Genomic DNA, 25,092 nt, shown 5'->3' with positions numbered 1-25,092 from the left:
CTCGCTGTAGGTCTCATTCAATATTTTTACCTTCTGACTTATAAACATTTCTGGAGCTTTTCTTCCCAGGGCCCAGTGGAGCTCTAAGCCAGTCCAGATTATGTGAGGATTCGACGGCTTGCCATGCGAAGAGCTCCCAGTAAAACTTTTATAAGTCAGACCTCCTGAGCTTTCCAGCTGGACTCGCCAGAGATCCAGGCCGCCTCGCGGTTGAAGGTGGGTGGCTTGACTCTCGCGGTTGGTCCCGGTCACCACTTCTATGCTCTGACTTGGGGTGGCCGGCTTGTCTTCCCAAAGTGTCCAAAACTTACTCAAAAGGTATGGAAGCTCAAAGATGGTCCTTGAATGTTTGTGACTTCAATTCCCACAATCCACTTCAACAAAACCCTTTCAAAACCACTTGTCAGTAATCCAGACTGAGGATTATTGGTGGTGATGGTCCAGGTGAGCTCTGTTAACCTGTAGCTTACAGGGAGTCCTTATGAAGCAGGTTTGATCTACAGGGGTGTTAGTTTCAAAGTGTGCAGCAGGTGCAGTCAGTCAGAGTGCAGGGCCTGGTTGGTGCAAATCAAACTTCTCAGCATGGACGCTCCTTCTTGCTGTTTCAGGAAACAGATCTGAGAGCCACTGCCCCTCTCAGATACTTTTTCAGTGTTTCTGGGGTCGCACAGAAGGGTACTTCTATCCAAATGAGGTGTAGCACAACACCCCAGCGCATGGCGATTTCCTCCAAAGTTCGGCACAATGGGATCTGAGAAAGCACTATTTCTCAAAAAAATTCACTATGGTTGTAGTCCCAGCAGAGAGGTACGAGCTAACTAAACCAACCTTCCATATTCTCCCTACCTCAATGAGCAGGTAGGGGTGTAAATGAAACTTGTTTCTCCTGCCTGTCTCCTCCTTCTATTGAAGGCTATTGTTAACAACGCCTCACCATCACTCTCGCTCTGGCATTCCTATGGAGCAGAAACCTCTCCTCCCAGGATGGCTACTTAACCCCGCGGGCTACTTATAACCTCATCAAAACAGCCTTGCTAATCTACTTAACTCTGACCAATCAGGACAAATTACTAGAAAGCTGAATTTTGGCTTTAAGACAAGAAAGTCTTATAACTTCTTGTCTGTAAATTTTAGAATAAATTCAACAATAGTGTATTGTTGGATTTATCAATACCATTCTAGCGAGACCTTGAATTATTTTTTTTGTATTCTCCCGGCGGGAGTTATTAAAGAATAACTTCTTGCCATGTCTACCTATGTTGCTGGGGATTTGCAATGGGGAAAAGGACCTGGTAATGTTTTCTAACACCTGCCTACATCTACAGGCCCCCACACCCCTGGGATACCTAGGGGTGACTTTAGGGGTTCGGAACATGTACAAATATTGCAGGACCTCACTCCACAATGCTCGTAGCACAAAAGTGGATTTTGGGAAGAACTTTACTACAATGTGTGTAGTGAAAAGTGCAATTTCACTGATCCCAATTCATACAAAACCGATTTTATAAGGATCCTCCTTATAAGTACCTGACCACCCTATCAATGAACAGGGGAGATTTGGGGGCACCAAATATGCCACAACATTGTAGTTTATTAATTTTTAAGTGCTCCAAACACCAAAGTCGAGTTTGGGCACAATTTTCATGTTAAAAGCAGTCCTTCAACAAAGGGCTTGCGTTTAAACTGACCTCCGTCTTCAACAGTGCACACCAGCAACTGCAGAAACTGCCATGCCCTATTAAACACCAGGGACTTAACGGAAGTTTGGATTCCCCAGGCTTATTATGCACTAGGGCCTTATAGGGGAGGCCATGCCAATCATAGGGGTACCCTAACCCATTGTGTAACCTAAAGTATATAGGTGTTTTCACTGTATTCTAAGTGTGTCTTCAGGAAAGCACTGGCCCTTGGCCTGATTAAGCAGAGCCAGGGACAGTCGGGGTCAGTTACCACCAGTACCAGTCAGCAAACAAATGGGGGTGCCCAGGGCAGAAGGATGACTTTGTAACAATACATTTGCCACTATTCGCTCACGTTCCCACCTCCTCACTAAATCCCATCTGTCCTAGGTATCGGTCTTCTCTCACACATTTCCAGATGAATTGATTCACTTACAGATAACTGACAACCATTTTTGGATGCATCAAATTTCAGTTGCCAAACCAATGAACTCCTTGCCCTCGCCTCTTGCATTCTGCCCTGTCCTGCTTGACTTACCCTTGCACACCATTATTGTTAACTACTACAGTCTCCCTACTTCCCTTCTCCAAGATTCTGAAGACCTGGATATCGAATTCCTCACTCTCCTTCTTAAAAGTCAAAGCCCGTTTGAGTCTCTTCAATCATGCTTCAGGATGTTGTACTCTACAGAAATTGCCCTCTCATGCGATTAACTCATGCGCCCCCTCTAATCATCTTTCACACTCCTCATAATTATTGACCTTTCTGCAGCGTTTGAAACTGTGGACCACTGAACTGCCTACTATTACGATGCCAATATTGGAACAGTAGTAACAATACATCCTAATGAGACATTCACTTCCTTTGGCTTCCCCCATCATCTCTACTCTATTGACACTGAAATTTTCCATACCCCAAACCTCCTGTTTCTGACTGCCTCATAGTCTTCTACGAATGGATAGCTATCTAATCACCCCTACTGACCACATCAAAAAATTTAATTATCTACTTCTCTGACACTTTGCCTCTATTGCCTACTCAATCCACATCTTGCCCAACCCCAACACTATCATCTAGAAATCTCAGTGTTACCTTCACCCACTCAATGAAATAGAATCTTTCATTCAAAGCTGTGGCTTCAGCAGCCAGGTATAAAGTATTACATATATTTCATACAACCACTACCTTCAAACAGCTAAAACACTGCTCCTTAGAAATCATGACCATTAGAAAGCCTCTTGGTGGTTCCCAGTCTGTTGTCCTTCTCCCAATTGGATACATTAATTAAAGCTTTTTACTATCTCTCCAGATAAAGCCACCAGGGACAAATGAATATCATACTGGGATTGATGAAAGATTTCTGAGTCAAGCGGATACACCAACAGGCAGACGTCAAGGGTCAAGTGCACACATAAAACTAATGAATGTACACCAAAATACGCAGGGCACCTTGACCAAGGTGGCAGATTCTACAATCCATTTAGATGCTCCTCCTCAATAGATCATGGCTTTGTTTTAGATGTTAAGCCCTGATGACGTCTGCTGTGACTGGAACAGCAAGGGACGAAACACGCGATGGCAAAGGGGGTATATGATAAAGAAATAAAAGAAATGTTGAAACCACAACCTCAACTCTGGATTTCTGTGTGCTTGGAGAACTTTGCTGTTGATTCCTGGACCTCTCCAGCTAAGAAAAACAGAGGATCCTTCCTCCTCCCGAGCACAAGAAAATATATGGTCACTATATGAATAAGACTTATAAATTTTGCTAGATTTGTGTGGTAGAAAATGCCTGCTAACCAAGCCAGTACAACTATTAAGTGAACCACTAAGACCTATTTTACAAGTTACTTAGCAGTACAAAACAATCAATTTCCACTCTTTGGGAACAGAATGAAGACATAAGTCTACCAATGTACACTACTACTAATCACAAAAGAAAAAATACAGGATAATCTGATTTTTAACTTACAGGACGTGTCATCAAGCCACTCAATATGAGCAGGTGGATAACTTTTAAAATAGGCAAATACATCCCGCGTGCTCATGTCATCCACTCCGGAAATCTTAATAGTATCCATTCTCACTTTAGGGATTGCTGCAAAGAAAATAAATGTATTACATATATAGAAACCAAACTGTGCTTAGAATATTACAGAATACAAATGTTCCTTTATCTAATGCACTTTATGTAAATAAGGATTACTAACATTTTCTCACCCAAAAAACATACTTTAAGATTATTTAATGTCTGGCACTGCTAGTGCCTGGAAAAGACACAAAATAGTCAAATTTTGAGATGTAGTTTGCTCTTTTCATGTAAGACCATTTATGAACACTAGTTCTGATCTTTACAGAGTCAGTATGCCACCCACTACAAACTCTGGCTGGTACCCTTATATGCACATGGAGAACGCATCAATGTTTATCATTAGTGGATTTATCCTGAGAGCAGATTAGTATTACTTCAGTAAAAACTTGAGGCCAAAACATAAATAAACCACCCAGCTGAATATACTCGATTAAGATTATAAATTGCTTGGCTATCACAAATGCACTGAAAGCATAGCCAAGGCACTGGTTAAAATGTTTAAACATTTTTATAATACAATACTTAAAATTGTTTTAACCCAAATAAAATGTATTCACATTAAATTCACACAACACTGAATAATTGCAACAAAGGAATCCCTCAACTGTCTTTGAAGGCAGAGGCGCGAGTATGCTAGACCAGATAGTGAACTACCAGAGCATCATCAACTTAACTACTTTGGCATAGTTATTCGGAGGACAGGTAGTCCATAGCAATACATGTCCATGCAAAAGCTACTAGCGTTGCCAACGTGATTTAGCCATGTTGTACATGGCTATAAGTCAGTGGCTTTGAGGAGAGTCGCGTCGGTTGTGGAAGAAGGGATTGGCAAAAAGTAGAGTGTTAGAGAACGGAGTGGCAGCGTTTGTCGTGTATTGGAGTGGCATAGTGTGGAGTTGCACAGAGTTGCATACACTGGAGTGGCCTAGAGTAATGTGGCCTAGAGTGGACTATTGTAGAGTGTTGCAGAGTATAGTGGCATTCAAATCAGTGGCATATAATGCAGTGGCGTAGATAAGAGGGGTGCACTGTAGAGTGCAGTGGGGCAGAGTTAAGTAGCGAAGAGATTAGAGTAGAGTTGAGTGGTGCAAAGTAGAATAGAATAGAGTAGAAAAGAATGCAGTGGCAGAGTGCAGTGGTGTGGAGTAGTGCAGAGTAAAGTGGCGTAAAGTTGAGTGGCGGAGAGTGCACTGTTTCAAAGTGCAGTGGCAGAGTGCACAGATGTGGAGTAGTGGAGCAGAGTAAAGTGATGCAGAGTAGAGTGCAGTGTTAGAGTGCAGCTATGTAGAATGCAGAGTAGAGTGCAGTAATAGTATAAATGGAACAAAAACACTGTTAGGTCGGTAATTTAATATACCTTTTTTGAGCATGTCTCGATCCAACACTACATTTCTCTGTGCCTCGTTCACTTCAGCTCGAAAATGGAAACGTTTTGCTCTTTGCTCCTTTTTTTCAATTGCCTCCTAAAAAACAAAAGCATTGTCAAAGAACAAACAGACAGACTGGCAATGAAAACAGCAATACACAACAAAATGAAGAAATTAAAATGTTTGCCTCACAGAAGTGACAGAATGAAGAAGATGTAAAGTACAATTGTCTACTTAGTACATAATTAAATCCTCACACGATACATAAAAGCAAAGTCCATCATGAAAGAGAATGCAAATAGAAATACAAATTGCTGCATTTAAAGTTTCCACAACTACAGTAATCAAAGCAAGGAATTATGTGTCAAAGACATAATGGGCGGGAGGGTTTGGCATTTTTTGGAGACTGTAGGAACATCATGCAAAGAGTCCAGTTATTCCCCTCTGAGTGGACAAGGGCTTGCTCTTCTAGGGAGTAGTGTGGTCGAGCAACCTTAGGCTAATCAGAGAGGAGTGTTAGACATCTGCAAATACACACAATAGTCAATGTAAATGTAAATTGATACTTGTATAGCGCACTACTCACCCGCAAGGGTCTCAAGGCGCTTGTATGAATACCGCTGTGGAACCCGTCCTGGCTTTCCCTGTGAGGCGTCCACTCTTGGGCACCCCCAGGGTGGAGGCCAGGCATCCTTAGCGTTGTGGGGGACGTTGTGGAGATTAAGCAAGCTATTGCCCAGAATTGCAGAGTGGGACTCTATGATTAGAGTAGGAACCGAGGCGCGAATTATCAGGTCCGAGGAATTTTGAGCCCAAGACCTGCCGAGGCGGGGAATTGAACCCTGGTCCCGGGCTAGACCTCTGCATCAGGGTCTGCCTCTCTAACCAATAATTGATGCACACGACTCAAGGTGGAGATCCACACCAATTTATAAAAAATTACACGTTTCTTTTTATGTGTTTAGGCACCAGAATCAATATGATCAGGTAAGTATGTTTTGAAAGAAATACATTTACGTTTAAAAAGTCGACACTAAGTGCATTTTTCAAAAGCTGCAATGTTATCCTATAGGAGGAAAAACAAGTATGGCATTCCAGTAGAGTACAGAAACTTACAAGACCAATCTCCTGGACTTAAGGGGAGTATGAGGCAGGGTCCAAGGTAGCACCAACAGGTCAAATTCAGTGGCACTAGGGCGGCCAGATGCAGTGGTGCAATACAGCACCAGGTGCCCAAAGCTAGTCAACGGGGATCGGTCTGAAGAAAAAGAGTCTGCACGTTTGGACTGGGAGACCAGTCTAGTTAAACCAACCAGAGGATTCAAATTGTGCTTTGGTAGGTGACGTGGGGACACTGTTGGTTCTCTTCTCCTCGGGCCGGGCGGCCGGATGCAGAGGGTCTTTGAGGTGTCGGGTTTCATCATCCTGGAGCACTTGCGGTTGAGAGGGGCTGAAAAACAGAGGCTGCAGGCAGCATCTGGGAGTTCCCGAGGGGTGAAACCATAGTGGACTCTGTCTCTTGAGAGCTTGGGGACCACGCTGACACCGTTGGCCCACTTCAACTCGGGCTGGGGGTCTTGGGTGCAGTTGTGCTTGACGCTGTCGGGTTTTGCTGGTTCCGGAGTCCTCATGGTTCTTTTTTTAGTGCCTGCAGGAGAGCAGCGTGGCTCAGTGGTTAGAGGCGGCAGACCCAGAAGCTGAGATCGGCCGTGGACCAGGGTTCGATTCCCCGCCTCGGGGGGTCTTGGGCTCAAAAATTCCACGGAGTCGACAATTCTCGCTCTGGTGCCTACTCGACTCATGGGGTCACACTCTGCGACTCTGGGCAATAGCTTGCTTAATCTCCACTACGGACCCTTGCGGCGGGATGCCTGGCTTTCACATTGTGGATACCCGGCCGGGGTATCGCACAGGGGAATACCAGGACGGGTTCCCTAAGCAAGCGCCTTGAGGCCCCTGGGTTAAAGTGCGCTATATAAATCGAAACACACACACACACGCTGCTCCACGGAAGTCCCTGGGTCTTTTTTGGAGGCAGGCAGTCCTAGCTTTTGGAGGTACAACAGTATGCAGGACGAGATGACTGGCACAATTCAATGGGAAACAGCAGACTGACCGGAAGGGCTGTTGCAAAGTTGTTGCTTTCGCAGCTCTACAGTGTCCTTCTTTGTAGGTCAGCAGGATCTGATCTTCTGGTGTCAGGGGCTCTCCTAAATTCTGAATTTAGAGACATTAGGAGATTGTAGAGTAGTAGTCAAAGGGCACCTACCCCTAGGGTCACTACGCCCTCTATATGACCATTTCCTTTGGGAAGTGGACATAGCCCAGTCCCAGAGTTCTTAAGTTTATCATTACCAAGATGGCTAACTTTGAAAAGTCTTCACCACTTCAGGCAGCCCACCTTAGGGGCGTCACTAGCCGGAGGGTGGACAAGCTTATCTGACTAGGCCAAAAGGCTCTAGACAAAGGGGGTTGGCCTCTTCTCCTGTGAGAGCAGCCAGATTTGCATACCAAAGGCAGTGGGCTCTTTGAATCTCCCCTGCCTTGGAATGCTAATCTGCAGATCATCCTGTGGGATGGGGTGTAAACACCCTCTGCCCGAGCATGATTTGTTTCTGACCTCCTGAGAGCTAAGGCCCTCACCCTTGGGGGGTCAGAAATGGGTCTCTGGTGGTAGGCTGCCGAAAACCATTCTGTCAGCACACTAGAAGCTGGTAGGTTTTCAGAGAGCACCTCTAAGGTGACCTCTGTGTGCATGTATTAATAAATCAAACACTGGAATCCGTGTGGGTTTATTAAGAAGATGTGTGATACCAAACATTCGTATTTTCAGTGAAGACCTCATGTAGTTGGTGTACTTGTTTTCAACAGTGCCCAGCACGTACTTAAAATGGCTTCACTGTTCACCTATACTGACAGTAATGGAACTGAACAGCACAGAGGCGTATCTGTTGATGCAGCTATGCCCTCACATGCAGTCTAGTGCACACTGACTTATGGCTGTAAGGCCTGCTGTAGAGGTGACTTCCCTATAATACATGCAGTGTCTGCAAGCATGGTACAAAAGGGGGTGGTGATGGACGGAGCATCTGAATCCATCAAACACTCACACCCAGTCAACAGATCTGGGTTTAATCCATCACCGTTCTTTAGCCCACTCTGCCACACCAATTCAGACATGGCCATATGCAAATCAGTCTGACCCTGTGCCTCATGCGAACAGTCCAACCCGAACTGCTAAGCCATGCCTTCCCTGGACCGGAAACAAGCTTCCTAGGACCGGTTTCTGGCATTACAGCCGTCTTCAGCCCGGCGTGCTTGAATCCAGTGGCAAAGTGAGCAAGGGACTCTAGTCTGAGCATACCCTGTCAACTTATGGCGATTTACCCAGATCTTTTGACTGGGTGGGAGTGTTTGATTGGTTCAGATGCTCCGTCCATCACCACCCCCTTTTGTACCGCTTTGTTCGCCTCAAGTTGGCAGGGTATGCTCAGACGTATGTCCCTTGCTCACTTTGCCACTGGATTCAAGCAAGCCTGGCTGAAAACGGCTGAAATGCCGGAAACCGGTCCTAGGAAGTTTGTCTCCGGTCCAGGGAAGGCATGGCTTGGCAGTTCGGGCTGGACTGTTCCCATGAGGCACAGGGTCAGACTGATTTGCATATGGCCATGTCTGAACTGGGGTGGCAAAGTGGGCTAAAGAACGGTCATGGATTAAACCCAGATCTTTGGACTCGGTGTGAGTGTTTGATTGGTTCAGATGCTCCGCCCATCACCACCCCCTTTTATACCGCTGTTTCTGCAGGCATGGCACACAGGGATGTGTGCCATGTCGTGTTTTCACTTCTGTCTGCACCAAGACACACAGCCTGCAGTGGCAGTCTGTATGTGTTTGGTGAGGGGTCCTTTAGGGTGGCACAATTTGCGCTGCAGCCCTTAAGGACCTTCTTTAGCCTCCTTGCCCTAGGTGTCAGAGGCACCACTAACGAGGGACATACAGGGAGTGCTAAAGGTATTGCCAATTGGGATACACTTGTACAGTTTTGGGAAAGAGATGTGACTCTGGGATCATGGTCAGCCAGTTCCCAGTGTACTTCCTGTCGAAATCACATCAAATACCAGGCACACAGCAGGAATGACCTTCTCAAAAAGGGGCACTCTCCTACAGAGACAAAAAGAAAAATTTAGTTTTAGCAAATCTACACTTATGTGGCTTTGTCTGGTGGTTAATGCGGTGGTAACTGGACAACCAGAAACACACTTCTTGGTTGAAAACGGAGTCCTCACGTGGAAGCGCATAGTCTACTTCCCTTTTGCCGATATCGCTAAAACGTCCCTTTACAGCCTTATTAAAACATGCAAGTCTGAAGATATGATTCAATTTTATGTTTAAAAAGTACATATTTGAAAACAATATGTAGAGAATATGCAATATAACCATTATGAGGACCAAAATTAAACATTTGGTTATAAAACTACAAAGCACAGAGACAAACTGCGGGCAGTACTGCTACCAGTCTCCTGGTTAAGCTCTAAAAACAACCGATACGAGGAAGTAGTGGGTATGACCATTTTTCTATCAGCACATGATTTAAATGACCTAATCACAGGGAAGTATCATTTCAATAAGATTTTCTTAAAGACTACTTAAATAAATAATTATAGAAGTGTTATGCCTAAGTAGGGTTTGTCAGTGTGGGGTGTGATATAGCCAATGTGCTTGGTAAATAATGACGATTGATTAGTGACTATTAACATAGAGAGAGCAATTAAATGGTTTAGCTCATGCTTTTGAATATCTGCTGCTTACATGCTGGTACACCAGGGAAGGCATCCTGCCAGTTCGTTATTTTGAAAAAGAAAGAATCCAATGGCAACTGGTATCCAGCGCAACTCCACATCCCAAAATCACCAGTCAGGCTTAAACCTTTAAAAGTCCTCCCAGAGAGCAAGTAAACGACATGGGAACCACATGGGAACAAACAGATGCAATGGGAGGCTTAACCCCTACACCCAGTAGCCCTATTTGGTGTAGGCATTCATAACACACATTTACGCGAGTAGTTTTTAGGACTCGTCACAACACTGCAGCTCACTTGCAAGAAATATTATATACAATTTGGAGTCCCAGGGGCGTAAAACAGGCCCCTGCATCCTATGCGGGCCCCCAACCCCCAGGGGCCTCCAAATCTTTCAGAAGGGTCCGACTCCACTCAAGGTCTATGAGTGTTTGTGAGACATGGGAGACTCGGGAGCCTCTCAAATTCTGCCAGAGCACCCCATCATTTTGTGTTACACTCCTGTGCAGCCAGCTCATTGCTTAACATTTGTTGGCTTAATTACCATTCTTATTTGTTACCTTCTAATTGGTCAGCGTATGCTGGCACAACTTTCTCTTCTTTCAGAATTTTCAGTCACCCTGTAATCTCTGCACTGACGAACTATCACTCCGCAAGTAATAAGGACACTCCCTGAAACAAGGATGGCTCACAAACGCAGAGTTTGCAGTCCCTAAATTTAACCTGGGGTGGCTGGTGACGACCTGTGACGAGACGTGCAGGGCCTGGCCTGCCTTTGAACCTGGAGAGACAGTCCACATTGCGATCCCGCTGGCGTCCTGCTACATGCGCACCGGACGCCCCATCATGGACTCCCCTTCAGTGGGGAACCTGGCCAGATAGTGTACCACGGATCATTCCCTGGGGCCTCGATGGATCACAGAGTCCTTTGGCATAGCGGCCTGGGTCCATCGAGCGGCGCCCCACTGCGGCCTCGATCGCCTGGGCGAGCCCTCACGCCCTAAAGGAACATAGCGATCCTGCTGCAAAGTAATCCTGCTAGGAGAGGTTTCGAAGCGGCAGTGTTACACTACTCGCTCCATTCAGTGCCTGGAGGGCAACAGACATCCCGCAGGAAGAAGCCCGCTCCCTTTTCCACACGTGGCTTTTGAGCCTTCCCTGCAGCAACATGTACACACAGGGCTTCAAAGCAGCAACAATTCATGCCCAAGCTGTGCCATCGCCTTAACGTCCCGAGGGGACTCCACTCACCCTTACTGGTGCACCAGGTATCCTATTGCCCCACGCTACCCATGGCAATATACTACTCACCACGTTAGACTATTAGGGGAAACAGCTTCCCTCTTCAAATGCACCTCCTCTTGTCCGGATTGCAGTGCAGCAAAAACGCTCAAAAGCAGGATAGTTACCCAGCGCCTCGCACAACCGAGCACCCTCAATACCTGCAGCACTAAACACAATGGGCAAAAAACAAATCCCAGCCTAAGCTTCAGTTGGAGCATCGTGCGACATCTAGACACAGGGAGGCAGATTCTGGCACTGAGGAATCTGCCTTGGAGTCTAACAACCCTCCTGCAGAACAGGACTTAAAACAAATTCTGTACGCCATGCAACGCAGCTTAAAGAAGACAGGTGGCAAAATAGAAGCCCTTTCTTACATAATGGACCGCATGACCGAGAAACTAGACAAACACATGGAGAGACTCGACGCAGTGGAAAAGAGTGTGTCAGATGCAGAGGATACTATTACAGCGGAAACTGTGGCCCACTCTAAGCTTTGCAAAAAAACTGTGCGCTCTACAGGCCAAAGTTGAAGACTAAGAGGCTCGCTCAGGACGGAACAATGTACGAATAGTAGGTGTTGGAATCAACTAACATTGAAAACTTGGAGCAATATGTTAAACAACTTCTGGGTTGAGATTCTTTCTCGGAGGTCTTCGTTGTCGAACGTGCCCACGGTGACTTGATGCAGAGGCCTTTCCCCGGAGCTAATCCATGCACCATTGTTGAAAGTCTAATCAATTGCAGAGATCGCTACTCTAGCTTCCGGAAGGCAAGAGAACTGAAGCTGCTATGCTACAAGGGGATGGACTTAATACTCTACCCAGATATCACACAGCAGGTTCAAGAAGCCCATCAACAATTCACCCAAGTCAAGAGGAAGCTACGAGAACTGATCTTTGAATACAACATGATCTACCCAGCTAAGCTACTACCTTTTCTGAAGAAAAAACATACTTATTCACAGATCCGAAACAAGTGCTGCAGTTCCTCAAAAGCCACAATAGCTAAAGTTCCCACAAGTGATCCCCTAGAGGTGCGTCCAATGCAGACATTGATATGCCACACTAAGATTATCTCGAGCATGATCACCATCTTGGACAGTTGGGTGGGAGAGATGCTAGGCTTGGGCCCAGGCGGATTTGCTAATTACCTCCAAGTGGCTCTTGCTATTATCTACTCTAATATCCTGTTCCAGAACCGTCGGGGCAAAGGCGTAGGGTACTGCGGCATCTGGGTGACGCCACTCCTCCCTACCCCCTTTCAGTTTCCACTAGGATAAGGGTAAGACTGTTTTAACTATAAATGACAAGGTGTTGAGAACAAAATCTGTCATAGGATGGGATGCAGAAGTCATCTATCACAAATCTCACAAGCTGTTTTAAGTGAATGAGTATCCCAACCCCACTCAAGATCTTAGTGAACTCGTCTTTGACTGCTGGGGGTTGTGCTCTTGACTCAGAAAAATATGGTGGGGAGGGATCTGCCATTTGGATTGTTTTTCTCATCAAGCATAACCTGAGATAGTCACACCTGTAACATCCAACCCCATGTGTGTCCCGCATAATGAAACTATGTTTTTCTGGTTTTTGGTGTATGGGTTTTGGTTGGGAGGTCTGAGGACGGGTTACATTCTCCCATGCAGTGTTGAGGTGTACATAGGGTGGGTGGGTTCAGTAGTGGGATATCTAACATTAATGTTGTTAATCTAAATTTTTTGCTGCAATGGCTGCCTGCGAGTGTAAAAGGTCCAGCTGGAGTCGGGGAGAGATGGGTGAAACAGATAATGCCACCAACACACATTACTTACCCCCCCACATGGAACGTGAGGGGCCTAAACGATTACAGAAAACTCTGTAAGGTACTAGCGTGCATGAGAAGACACAGAGTTGACGTTGCGATCTTACTAGACACATTTACCAAAAAATGTTGGGCTTTTAACACAACTGAGACTGCAGGGGACCTTTTGCGCTGCGGGCTTCACCTCACATGCCCGAGGGGTTCTGATATGCAGCAATAATAGATCCGGCATTACACTGCATGAACTCTGCACAGACCAAGATGGCAAGTGTGCTATAGCGTGCTGTAATAGGGATGGGATGTGCTCCTTGTGGTTGGAGTTTACTGTTCCACCATGACGACCCACAGTTCTATAATACAATATGTGTCCAGCTACTACTACTACTGGGAGACCTGCCACAGATTTGGGATGGCGACTTTAAATGTATAGTGGACCCAGCTAGAGATCATTAAAAGGGCCGCCCGCACTGTCCCTCTGCTGCAGCCAAAGTGATCATAGGAACAAGTGAACTCCTAGGCTTTGCTGAAAAGGCTTGCGACTCAGTGGACTGGGTATTTATGAAGGCTGTACAATGCAGAATTGGAGTAGGAGAGGTGTTCTTGCTCTTAGTCGCGTTATTCTACAAGGGGCCAACTGCCAGAGTACGAGTGAACAATCACTTCACGGCCCCCTTTAAGACGGCCAGGGGCACCCGGCAGGAACACCCCTTCTCGCGCTTATTATACGGGATTATTTCTGAGCTGTTGGCTTGTGCTCCGAGAGAATACCATGGCCACACGGGACTGCGCTTCCCTAGATACGTTTCTAAGATCAGCATACGCGGATGACACCTTGTTGTTTGTTTGTGACCCAAAGAGCAATCTGTCCCGTATACTTAGGAAAGATGTTTGGTTTGGGGCCCTTTCGGGTCTCTGGATAAATTGGGTCGAATCTACTAGTTTTCCCCTTCTCCCCCTCTACTCTGCACCCAGTCATGGACTTCCCCTACAATGGAGAACAGATTCGACACTGTACCTGGGCATAATGGTCTATACTGACTCAACTATAGTAATGCTGGAAAACTACAGTAAGGCTATTCATAAACTAGAAGCCGACAGAGCGCTGGATTAAATTACAGTTGTCTATAATTGAACGCATCGTCCTGATGAAAATGATAGTCTAGCCCCGATTTTTATTCCTATTCCAAAATATCCCTGCCATTACTCTGAACATTTTTCGCAACCATGTGCTCACTGATGATTAAGTTGGCTTGGGCTGGCAAGCAATCCAGGGTCAAACGGGAAGTTCTCACACTAGTATATGATATGGGAGGACTGAATGCGCCAGAAATAGAACAATATTATAGTGCAGCATAATGCTCACACGCCGATTATTGGCTGCACGGCCTAACCTCCCACACCTACAGGCAGAATGTGACTCTGCCTTTCCACACACTTTACCACAGACCCTTTTCAGGGAACCGAACAGGCAACACAGTACACTTGATCCACTGAACCCTACAGTACAGGCCTGGCCTAGAACGCTGGTCCAACAATCATGTTCCCTATTGTACTCACTCAATATCCTGCTTGAATGGGGCTCGTGGTTCCAGGTGGGAAGAGAGATGGCATGAACTAAAGCCTTACATTTACTGGGTATACACAAAAAGGGACACCTCTTCAACGAGGGCGTCACTAAGAGTTGGGACTCTGTAACCAAGATGCGCTAGCGCAGGTCTGTCCTAACGGAATTCCAGGGTCTGCTGTGCATTGAGGGACCTCCTGGGAGATGAGAGATGAGGGAACCCTTGGAAATCACTGAATTGTCCCTTTTGATTTGCAACAACATCCCCGTAAGGCTGGTCTCTCGGCTCTTTGCACACGCACAGACGGCCAGGCGCCCGACAATGATTAAGGCACAGATGGACTAGCAGAGAGAACTCAAGGTGACCTTAGATGATAACACATGACAATGCTGCTGCGCGAGGACAGGTGACATCTCCCTTAACTGTAGGTACCAACTCATACACTTCAAATTCATAAACCGCGTTTACTATACTCCTGAGAGATTGCATTGCAATGGCCTCGGTTTCAGCAGAGTGTATCCATTGTCACTCACTTGACGCTGGTTTTCTTCATACGGCATGGCTCTGCTCTGGCGTTATGAGTCAAGATTTTCCATGAACGGTCGCACCTCACTCGGTACACCCTAGAACCTGACCCCCTACTGGCCTTGCTGTGACTAGATAAATAGATCAAAAAGGAGGTAAGAAAATTGGCGGCACTCAAACTCCTATTAGTAAAGCGCAATTTGGCTATACGATGGGCTCAAGGCCCACCTCCCACTCAAACAGACTGGCATAAAGATATGATGCGCTACACAGTCAGATGTTTTTAATGATCTTCCCCCACAGACCCGTCCTAAGGATATTTGGGGTCTGTACCAAATTTATATGGTGAAAGGAAACAGGAGCAGCTGAGGTAGACTATGAGGAAGTCTAATGCACTTTGTAATGTAGTACGCTAATGATTATAACAAATGCCACAATTGTTGTCCTTACAAGATTTCAGCTCTACCGTGTCCATTTGGTAGTCAACATTCCGTACCTATCCGGCAATGGTTATTCTGCAGGGGGTACCACGTACTGAAACATGTTAATTATACTACCTGTATCAATTCCTGTATCGATTCTGTATCTGAAAAATTCCAAACTGCTGCACCACTCCCAGCCAATTGTCAATTATACTTTGTAACCATTGTAAGCATGCAAATAATTTTTTTTTAAAATAGCTACCTCCCTTCTTTGTCCACAGGCTCTGGTCATTGTCTTAGTCTTTATGAGTGCCTAGCATCTCAGAAACATAGTTGAGAGAACGAAGCCTTTTCAACCTTGTCTCTAATGAGCCCACATTTTCTTATTACACGTCTTATCCACTGGATTGGTTTTAATCTTTCAACAGAGCTGGAGAAGGGTCTCGGAAAGCAATATTTAAGAGCTTTAAGCTAAGTCTCACATGTTGTGATACTGGGGAACCATCTTCCTTCAAGGAAAAAAATTAAGCAGATTATGTTGATACAAGAGAAGGTGCAGAGATGGTTGTTTGGAGGGAGAGTCAAGTAGCCTTGGGAAGAATACTGGTGGACAACTAGCAAGAGGCACAAATAGTAGCTGCGCTTTATTTGTAAAAAGTTAGTGCCAGGGCCCTCCTCAAAAGGCCACTGCTGATTGTGCAGCCCACTGACTGTGCCATCACTCCCTATGTCGGTAGTAACACAACTACTAACAATCACAGACCTAAAAGTGTAACAATTTAAGTGTAAACCAACCTGCCACCACAGACACGTTTCTGGACCTCTGCAGGTGAGAGCCTGCGCTCTCTGAGGAGAGAAACCAGAAGTGCCCCCACTCACCCAACCCCCTCCCCCAGGCTAGTTCCACCCCCCCCTCTCCCCAGGTGGGCTGCCGGATGCAAACACAGAACTTAGAATTCCACCATCTTGGTTTTTGGTGGCATTGAGCTCACTGGTTCATTGTTATGCCCACTTTCACACATGAAGTTGTCATACAGAGAGTGTAGTCACCCTAAAGATAAGCATGACATTTGTTACTACCTGTCACTCCCCGTAAAGCCCCTAAACTGACTATTTGGTGGCACCCCTGATGCCAGGAACTTCGATTTGATGGATCCAGAAGAAGGGGACAAAGAAAAGCCGCAAGACAATGAGAACTGAAGACTTGCTGTGGACGTTTGACACTATACCCTGCCTGACTGCACCAGTCTTGACAATTGTGACAGAGTGATTCGTCCTGCCGCTGAGCAACTACTACCAACCCCAATAGATTGCCATGCCTTCGCAAATTGCCATCATTCTCCCGTGGTGTAAAGGAGCTACTCCCCTGCAGTCTGCACGCACCGAAGAAGCAGAGTCGGTTTACTGAGTTGCCGCTCTATGGCCAGCCTGACGCAGCAGCCCCCTAGGATGAGGTGCTTGTGCTCCTGAAAGCCAGTTCTGTCTCCCCACAGAGTGAGTGGACACCAGGACCGACCAGAGCAACACAGCATGAGTACCGGGGAAACGCCCCCTTGCAGCAACAAATGTCTAAGTCCAGTCTGTACTCTAACAGCACAGAGACTGAGCAGCCGTCAAGGAACATCAGCACCCTAGATATCCACTTCCAGAGTGGCACTACTGTCCTGATTTTGCACCCTTAACTAACAAGACCGACAACCGCAAGGGCCTGTGACGCACAGAGCCCAGCCGACCTACCTACTCTGCACCAAAGTACCCCAGCCCAGGTACAGATGAACCAGCTGTGCCCCTTTGCCCCCAGGACTATTGTGACCCGAGCCCTCTATTGGGAGCTACCGGACTTGTCCCCAAGTTCTCTTCTGCAGCCTGTTTTTAGGTGGCTCCTCTTCTTTCCACCAGCGTAGCAAGCAAAGCTACCAACCAGACTAGCACTTCTGAATTCGGACGCCACAGGGCAGGTAACGAGTCGTACATCTGGACCTTGGCCCCTATGACCCCAAGCCCAGTAGGAGACCACCCAAAAAAACGATCATAAGAATTGAATGCAACATATGCCTTTTTCCCCCTTATGAAAGAATTGCTGCGTAAAGATGCATTCAAGTGAACCCATAACAAATTGTTATTTAAAAAAGTACTTACTTGATAATAAAGTTCTTGGTATCACAATGTACCTAAAAATACTACTTATTTTTCTAAATTGGTCTCAGATTTATGAGTCTTTCTCATTTATTCCCTCTGTGAGTACAACAAATGCTTAACATTACCCTCTGATAAACATAAACTGCTCTCCCACACTTTACCAAAAGAGAGCATTTAGTGTGATCAGTTTTTCCTCTGCAAACCAATAAGGGTTGCCTGGGCTCTCTCTACACAGTGTACCTCGTTTTGGTCCACTATGTAGAGAGCCAGCTTCCTACAGGTGAAAAGTGAATAATAGGGATGTTTTTCACCACAGGGTTTTTAATAATATCACAGACAACTTGGAAAGCACAGTAACCCCTTAGTCGCCTTTAATCAATTTCAATTATTTTCCTTCATAACATCTGGGCTTTATTCAGTTTGTTGCACTGAATAATGTATTACTATATTTCATATTTTAGTTTTGGAATCAGCACAAACATACTTGTGATAAGTGAACATGAGTTACATGACTAAACAAACACTGGCCCAACACTGAAACGTTTCAAAAGAATAACATACACAAGTACCCTTCAACATGTACACTCTAAATATTCAAATAGCATTTGCTGACGTTTAACTCAAAAAGCGTTTCACAGTCCTGAACAAAACATATATTTTTCTCTCGACAAGTTATCTCTTATTTGGTACACACAATAAACAACAAAAAAAGAACAGCAGTGGGGTCACGGATGAGGGCAGGGAAACAGGAGTGATTCTAATTATTTTGTCCATTAGTGTTGCTTATCGTAAATTGTCTGTTGCTCATCATTTATTAGGTAAAAACTCATTTCGACACCAAATGTTAGGGACACCATTTGCAGAGTTCTTCTTCAGGGCCAAAGGAGTGTGTCTCTGCTAGGACACTAAATAAACCAGCACTCATTCTGAGGAAGTACACAACGTGTGTCCAACCAAACTTTGTAAACATGGCTCCCATGTGGGTTGAGCTAAAGCCCCTCTCCTGGTGATTATCACATAATTCTATAACCTGCTGCACTGCCAAGCCAGACCATAAAACCCACAGAGTGAGTACCTTACCAATAATCAGCTAAAATGGTAAGTCACTGTTCAAAGAGAACTATGTCTTGATTAACGATTTGCACATCACGATAATGCACCCTGCACCATGTGAGAGTCACCCATGAGGGCACACCTGGAAACCGATTGCTTACTGTCTGCAGACATTCTTTACTGCACAGAATAAATGGGAGGGGTTAGTTGTTATCATATTATGCATCAGTCTCTCAAGAGAATTGCTGTGTATTCAGTCCACTTACTTAAATGTTATACTGTGGTCACTATCGTTTAAGCAACTGCTGCATTATTGGCATGCTGCGGCCATGGTTCGCAGTAGATATGCACCTGGACATCAAGCCTGTAGCCTCCAGATCCTGCTTGTTCCAGACTGATCCAGTGACATAGTCGGTGCCCGAGTTTTTCCACTCATTGTTCAGTCCACCGACAGAAGCACTATTCACCCCGGGACCTACTTAATGCAGGCCGCAGGGCAACTGCATCCAGTAGACTCTGGGACACCTACCCTGCCACTTGCCTGTGGCCTCCAGTTCCTGCTTGTACCAGACTGATCTAACGACACAACCGCTACCCCCAGATTTTCAAGCCCAGGTTTTCCCACTCACTGTTCTTCCCGCCAACAGAAGACTCGCCCATCCCAGGACCTACTTAATGCAGGCCGCAGCATGACTGTGCAGCCGCTGCACTGCTGGCGCGCAAAAGGTAAGCATGTCGGCACCCACCTGCAACTGGGCCGGGCCGAGTGGCATTACCCCTGGGCCTCCTGTTCATCGTAGATACACCATCACAGAGCTCTACACCCTCGACCCTGGACACCACAACAAACACTGTCAACTGCACCAATCCACACTCCACGGAAGGACCTTTCACCTACACCCACTGCCCCTTCATCTGCCATAGAACACACACCAACCCACGACCAGCCCTATCTGAACACACCACAGACACCACCTGAAGAAAACACCAACTTGCATGCTCCCATCTCAATCCACTCTCACTATGCAAGCATTCTACCGGATTATGGGACCTCCACGCCACCCTCGCACCTGACATTATCTTCCTCACTGAGACATGGCTCAACCCCACATCCGCCCAAGACACTGCCACAGCCGATTCCAAATGGATATATAATCAATCATCAGGAGAACACCAACATGCTGTGAGGAGGAACAGCCACCATCCACAAAGAGTCCATACAGTATACCCCCATCTACACCACCACGACCTCCATGGAACATCTCAACGTCAAGCTCCACACGGATGACATTACAAGCAGAGGCACCCTTGCACAAAGACCCTCAGGCCCGTCTCTCCAGCTTCTGCAACATCATCGCAGACTACACTGCGACCCTAGCCTAAGACTCCAAGTACTACAGCTTCCTCGGCGACCTAAATTTCCACAGACAACACTGCACACCTCTTCTACAGCATGAGCACCCTTGGATTGACCCAGACCCAGATTGTCCACAACCTACACACACCGCAGAACACACAGTGGACCCCATTTTCACCTCTAACAACTGCTTGAAATAAAGCCACGTCATAGAACTCACATGGAGCAATCACTCCATATCCATATCTCCAGCTCCCACACTACCACCCACAAGACAACCAGCGGCCCCCACTATAGGTGGAACAAAATCTCTGAGACCAGCTGGACAGACGCTCTGAATACCTCTGACCCACCTACAGCCACCAACCTCAAACAGGGCGCAAAGAACTTCACCTGAATCACCAATCGTGTAGACAGCATCGTTCCCATCAAGCGCAACATCCAGGGAAAATCCTCAAAAAAGGCCAGCTGGTACACCCAAGAACTCAGAACGGCGAAAAGAGACCAAACAGCTGGGCAGCAAGGACACCTTGACAGGGCAGCCTTCACGACCTCCCTCGAACTCTACCACAGTCTGCTGAGGGCAACAAAGAAGAAAGTCCTAGCCACACGCATTGAAACCAACACCACCAAGGAACATTTCAACATTAAAGAATTCTTCAACCCAGCTGAGAGTAAAAACAACATCACACCCTCACAGGAGCTGTGTGATGCCCTCGCCGACTTCCTCCACAAAAAGATCACAACCATATAAAGAAACATCAAACCGCACCTACAGACTTCACCATACGCACCACCACAACTGACACGAACCACAGACTTACCACCTGGAACTTAGTCTCCACCCAAGACATCCATTTACCCAGGAGCTCCCACAGACCCATGCAGACACCACATCTTCAACATTGAAAACCAAAGGATTGGCCAGGAAGTCACCACCCTGCTCAACACCTCTATCACCACAGCAATATTTCCTGATGCCTGGAAACAAGCTGAAGTCAGACCACAACTTAAAAAATGTTCCGCCCCTCAGCGAACTGAAACATTGCTGGCCAATCTCCATGCACCCATTCCAAGCAAAGATACTGCAAAAGATCATCAACAAGCATCTCATGACACACCTGGAGCAGAACCAGCTACTTGACGCCTCCCAATCCGGCCACCGCAGCAATCGCAGCACCGAAACCACCCTTATGGCAGCCACTGACAACATCTGAACCCTCCTTCACCAAGGAAAAATAGCAGCTCTGATCCATCTTGACCTCTCCGCAGCCTTTGACACCGTATCCCACCACACGCTGTTCGACAAAACCAATCTCTACCGCTGCATGACAAGTGTCGCCGACTGGATGAAGAGCAACTGCCTGCAGCTGAACTCAGACAATACGTAAGTACTAATCTACTGCACCAATCGTAATACATTAAAATACTCCGGGTGACCATCAGACATATAACCCACACCCACTCCCTCCGACCACGCTAGAATCATCAGTCGTCATTGACAATAAGCTCACCATGAAATCACAGTTCAACTCCGTCTCCTTCCTCACTCTGCATATGCTCTTCAAGTGGCTACCCCTACACACGAGACGCACCGTGACCCAGGCCATCCTCACCAGCCGGACTATGCACAACATTCTCTACGTAGGAATCGCTGCACATCTCCTACAGAGACTTCAGACCATTCAGAACGTCGCAGCCAGATTCCTCATCAGCCATACCCTGACGAACCCACAGCACAACCAACCTCATCCAACTCCAGTGGCTTCCCGTACAGAAAAGATGCCAATTCAAGCTGCTGACCGACGCACACAAGGCTCTAAACACTCAAGGACCTGCCTTCATTAACCACTGAATACTGCGCTTCACCTACCTTTCACTTGCCCATACTTCCCACATCTACCGAAGCAGAAGTGTAGGGAGCTCCTTCTCCCACATCACAGCAAAGACCTGTAAGAAACAGTCTCCCCATGCAACTCCGGACCATCACCTCACTTCTGGAATTCCAAATGGCCCTCAAGACCTGGCCGTTTGAATAAACCTCCGGGACCTGCAAGCTCCTGGATAACCTATCAGGTGATTAGCTGCTCTTTTTAAATCCTGATTGATTGATGAAAAACATAATCTTTAGTTACAATTATCCATCTATAATTCTATAAGCTTTACTGCAGCACAGGTGACGTTGCGGTAATGGTTGCTATTTCAACAATCTCCAAGCCCCAACTTCCTTGTGAGAAAAAAGCTGTTCACCACACATACTTGAGGTGCATCTTAAAGACTTTAACCTTAATTACAAACTATCTTTCTTGTCTAGCAGCTAAAAGCTTGCATTTCATAGCAAAATGTCTATCAAAGGGTATCATTAGGCTCCATTCCATCAGGGCATATTTTGGTAGGTACCCCTCCTTCTTTGGGGTCTCATTGGCGCAAAATAATGGAAATTAGAGCTGGATTTCACCTGTTTGAACAAACATACAACAAAAGAACTGTTTGTAGAATTAGACAATGACAAGTAAGGAATATGCTACTTACCAGTATGCATCAATTCTTGGCATGTAGGGCTGCTGACATTCATATCTGTGCATAGATCTCCGTCTAGTGTTGGGTCCGGATGATTGCACCTTGTTGTCCTGGAAGAGTCTTCGAAGTATCACAAGATAGGTGACTCCTCCCCTGGACTACAGTGCGCATGGGTATCTTCTCCATCCTCAGATTGTTTTTCGCCATTGTGGCAGAGATGGAGATAGTAAAGTAAGAGATGGCCATGCAAAAGATAATGCTGCAACAGGCACCGGGGAGGAGGGCGGGCGATATGAATGTCAGCAGCCCTACATGCCAAGAACAGATGCATACTGGTAAGTAGCATATTCCGTTCGAGGCATGTGGGCTGCTGAATTCATATCTGTGCATAGACTGTATAGCAGTATCTCCTCTAGCGGTGGTTACCTGTGCCAGGTGCAGCAGTTTGAAAGAGAGTTTTGAGGACAGCCTGGCCTAGCAGCTTGCTGCTTTGCTTGCACGTCTACACAGTAGTGTTTTGCGAAAGTGTGTATGGTAGACCATGTGGCTGCTCTACATTAGGTCTTCAAGAGGAATATTCCCTAGGAAAGCCATGGATGCCCCCATTTTACGTGTAGAGTGTGCTCTTGGGGGACAGTTAAAGTGTGTTTAGCTTTTTGATAACATATTTGGATGCATTTAACTATCCATCTGGCTATTCCTGACCTTGATATGGGATTCCCTTTATGTTGTGGTGAAAAAGCAACAAATAATTGTTTTGTTTTTCTAAATTATTTAGTTCTGTCCACATAATAAAGCAGAGCTCTTTTTACATCCAGTGTGTTTAGGGCTCTTTCAGCTACTGACTGTGGATTTTGGAAGAACACTGGCAGTTCTATTGATTGATTAATATGGAAAGTGGATATGACCTTTGGCATAAACTTAGGGTTTGTTCTAAGTACCACCCTGTTAGCATGTATCTGCATGAAGGGTTCTTGAATTGTTAGTGCTTGCCTGAGTGAGGTAATGGCAATCAAGAATGCCACCTTCCATGTTTGAAATTGCAATTCGCATGAGTGTAGAGGTTCGAAAGGAGGTCCCATAAGTCTGGTAAGTACTATATTTAGGTTCCAGACTGGTGAAGGTGGGTGTTTTGGAGGAATCACCCTTTTAATACCCTCCATAAAAGCCTTGATTGCTGGTACTCTAAACAGTGAAAGGTTTTGTCTGTTTTGGAGATATGCTGCTATAGCAGCGAGGTGTAGTCTTACAGAAGAGCATGCTAGGTTGCATCTTTGAAGATGCAATAGGTAACATATAATGTTTTGTATGGAAGCATCTAATGGGTTGATTTGGCTATTGTTGCAGTAAATAACAAATCTTTTCCATTTAGCTGCATAGCATGCTCTAGTAGTTGGTCGCCTTGCCTCTTTAATGATGTTCATGCAGTCTGGAGGTAAGTTAAGGTATCCAAATTCTAAGACTTCAGGAGCCAGATCGCTAGGTTCATCCGATTGGGATCTGGGTGTCTGATTTCTCCATGGTTCTGAGTTAGAAGATGGGGTGCGAGGCGCAGCCTTTGATGAGGAACTACTGAAAGCTCCAGGAACGTTGTGTAGCATGGCTGGCTCACCCATGTGGGAGCAACTAGGATCATTATGAGTGACTGTTGCCGTAGTTTGCGTGCCACCAGCGGAATCAGTGGTGCTGGGGGAAAAGCGTAAGCAAATCTGCCTGACCAGTTCATCCATATCGCATTGCCCTGTGACAGCGGATTTGGGAACCTGGCGGCAAAGTACAGACAATTTGAGTTTTCTTTTGTGGCAAACCGGTCTATCTCTGGGTGCCCCCATTTTTTGAAGAATGGCTGAAGCACTTGGGGGTGAATCTCCCATTCGTGTAGTTGTTGGCTGTGTCTGCTGATCAGATTCGCTGCTTGGTTGTCCGTCCCTGGGAGGTGTTCTGCCAGGAGAAAATATTTTTGGGAATTGCCCACTTCCATATGCTCTGTGCTAAGTGGGACAGTTGTGGAGAGTGTGTTCCTCCCTGTTTCTGGATATAGTACATGGCTGTCATGTTGTCCGTCCGGATCAACACAGTCTTGTTGTACAAGTATTTTTGGAATGCTTTTAGGGCTAGAAATATTGCTAGCAACTCTAGTTGGTTGATATGCAGTTTCTTTTGTTTGATTGTCCAGAGCCCTTGGACTGTGTATTGAAGTAGGTGGGCTCCCCAACCTGTCAGTGATGCGTTCGCTGTTAGTACTAGTTGTGAAACTTGCTCTTGGAAAAATCGCCCTTCAGAAAGGTTTTGTGGGTTCCACCACTGCAGAGAGTTGTAAGCGCGACTGTCTAACAACACTAGGTCTTTAAGTAGTCACAGAGCTTGGTTCCACTGTCTTGCAAGGCACTCTTGCAGTGGACGCATTTGAAGTCGGGCATGGGGGACAAAGAATATACCTTTGCTACTGAGGTATTAATAGTAGCTCCCAGATATTGCTGTGTGTGGGATGGT

General features: G+C 46.1%; 1 protein-coding gene across 1 annotated transcript in view; it reads right to left on the bottom strand.

The window, feature by feature from the left end:
- The window catches only part of NCBP3 (nuclear cap binding subunit 3), a 354,604-nt gene that overhangs the window by 262,639 nt on the left and 66,873 nt on the right, over positions 1 to 25,092 (bottom strand). The window contains exons 3-4 of the mRNA XM_086954548.1: positions 5,130 to 5,235; positions 3,653 to 3,778 (exon numbers count right to left, since the gene is read on the bottom strand). Of these exons, the coding sequence (XP_086810674.1) occupies positions 3,653 to 3,778; positions 5,130 to 5,235 (232 nt within the window). The remainder of the gene's footprint in view (positions 1 to 3,652; positions 3,779 to 5,129; positions 5,236 to 25,092) is intronic.

This window comes from Lissotriton vulgaris, chromosome 2_1, assembly GCF_964263255.1.
Source record: "Lissotriton vulgaris chromosome 2_1, aLisVul1.2, whole genome shotgun sequence".
In the NCBI taxonomy this organism is placed as follows: domain Eukaryota; kingdom Metazoa; phylum Chordata; class Amphibia; order Caudata; family Salamandridae; genus Lissotriton; species Lissotriton vulgaris.
Note: the sequence above shows the minus strand (reverse complement) of the source record. Positions and strands in the feature narration are given on the sequence as shown.